The 2249-nt window shown below is 37.4% G+C and overlaps 1 protein-coding gene across 1 annotated transcript; it reads left to right on the forward strand.

The window, feature by feature from the left end:
* The first annotated feature begins 455 nt into the window (after positions 1-455).
* Positions 456-1949, forward strand: LOC101590989 (E3 ubiquitin-protein ligase RLIM-like). Its single transcript, XM_004648396.1, has one exon. It carries the CDS (start codon positions 456-458, stop codon positions 1947-1949), a length of 1494 nt encoding a protein of 497 aa, XP_004648453.1.
* The last annotated feature ends 300 nt before the right edge of the window (positions 1950-2249 follow it).

Genomic DNA, 2249 nt, shown 5'->3' on the forward strand with positions numbered 1-2249 from the left:
AGATTGGCCAATAATGTACAGAATTTTGAACTAAAACCCTAGCAGCTGTATCTTGAGGTTACCTTCTTTAACTATATTATCATCGGGGCAGTGGAATGAAAGAAATGTCTTTTGGCATGCTCTTCAGAGTGGTATGTGAATCACTCTCCATGATGAAATATTGAACATAGGGTTTTTTTAAGATCCTTCTGTTTAAATCCTTGAATTTATCAAGGAGTACCTCAGGAATTTTTAATGGAATTGAAACTATCCTGCCTTCACTTGTGAATTTGGACAGTGTTCTTTCCTAATGTGTTAACTGTGTAAGAGTGAATTATGCTGAAAGCATGAAATCTGTAAGTATTAATTTCTTTGCATTTCTTTGAAAAAAGGTTACACAGTAGCAGATTATGATGGTTTTAATTTCTAAAATTTCTTTTGTGACCTCTTGCTCTTTCCTTGTGACAGGTGTGCAAATGGCTCCAGCTGACTACTGTGAAACAGTGGAAATTACATGTGCTCAGGAAACTGAATGTATATCAGAAAGTGAGCAAAGAAGTGATCCAGCTTGGACCTTAGGAAGTCAGAGTAAATCAGGTAGTAAGGATACAGTGAGACAAAATTCAGATTGTCAGAATTTGCCACATTTAAGACAACTCAGAGGAAAACATCCACAGTCTGAGTTAAAACTTGCATATTCATCTGCACCACAAGGAAGTACAACTGAGGCAGTAGTGGAAAACTATGTCAGAACAGAAAGATCAAGAAGCAAGAGAAGGAGAATTCACAGAGCTACAAGAGCTAAAAGTAGTTCACATCCAAATATACTGAGTGAAGATGTAATGAGGTCACCTGGTAATACATTTACTGAGGATTTTGAGAATTTATCAGTAAGTAACACTGAGACATTTTCTATGAATGAACCACATAAGACATTGAGACAACAAAAAAACAGACCTATGTTACAAAGTATAGATAACTCTTCAGCTTCTGGACAAAGCACTGATTACCAAGAACATTCTCCACACACAGCTAGCAATACTGGTTCTGAACAATTTCAAACAAGTTTTGTCTATATATTTCCTGATATCCAAATCACAATTTTTCCTACAGAAGATCCTCCAAGTGATGGCGTAGATTCTCTAATTGTGTTGATACCAGAGACAATATGCAACAGTGAACAACCGTTTCTTCTAGAAGCGGTTATAGTACAGGTCCTACATATGTATACGTGTGCTGAAGAAGCACGTAGAAGTCAGGTAGATACCCTCAGAATACCTGCTTTCAGAAATTCCAATACTGGTTTTAATGGCAGAAGTTCTACTGAAACTCCTACAAGAACATCAGGGCAGGGAATGACAGGATGTGATGGATTCAGTATCCTTACGGATACTGGTAGTGATTTACAGTATACTGGCTTGCCCCAGGGTCAAGCAACACAAAATGGAGAATTACAGAATAAAAGAGAGGGTTCCGATATAAACCCCAGTTTTGAACTGCATTGTGGTGCAACACCTATTTTTAACCCAAGTCTCAGCTTTATTACTGGTTCGAGGAGTGGCCTTAAGCTCACTGCTAGTGCTCATTCTAATGAAAATCCTAAAATTGGTTCAGTGATGCCTGAAGACCTTAATGAAAGGCATGCGTCATTAGGCCCACAAACACAGCCCCAACATGAAAGTCAACATTCACACTTGGAAATATTTAATGAAACTGAAGCCTTGCAAATCTTAGGTGACCCATTCCTTAGTGATGAAAGTATTTTTCTCCCACCTCCAAGGCTTACAAAACAACAGATTGACAACTTGCCAGTAAGAATATTTGATAAAACCAAGGCTGTGGAGTTCTGTAGTATGTGCCTTACAGAATACACAGAAGGTAGTGTGATCCGCACACTGCCATGTTCACATGAATTTCATGTTCAGTGCATTGATCCTTGGCTCCTGGAAAATTCTACCTGTCCAATTTGATGCACAAAGGCGACAGAAGACAAGAGAGAAAATTCTTCAGGAGTGAGTCCTACTGATAGCAATTTACAGTAATGGACAAACAATAATCATCTTTTCTGTCTACTTTTGAAGCCATGAATATATATAATGTAAACACTTGAACCAGATAATTTGTTAAAAAACAAATTATTTACTACAGTTACAGTGTCCAAATAAAGTGGTATTTAAAAAAATGTCATACCTGACTTTAAATAACATCCATTTTATAACTTTTCCCTGAATTTCAGTAGAAATGCATCAGATGTACTGGTGGGGATGCTC

The sequence above is a fragment of the Octodon degus genome, unplaced genomic scaffold (assembly GCF_000260255.1).
Source record: "Octodon degus isolate 3935 unplaced genomic scaffold, OctDeg1.0 scaffold00401, whole genome shotgun sequence".
Classification (NCBI taxonomy): Eukaryota; Metazoa; Chordata; class Mammalia; order Rodentia; family Octodontidae; genus Octodon; species Octodon degus.

Coding starts and splice junctions, on each gene's coding strand:
- LOC101590989 (XM_004648396.1), top strand. CDS start 456: ATGGCTCCAGCTGACTACTGTGAAACAGTGGAAATTACATGTGCTCAG.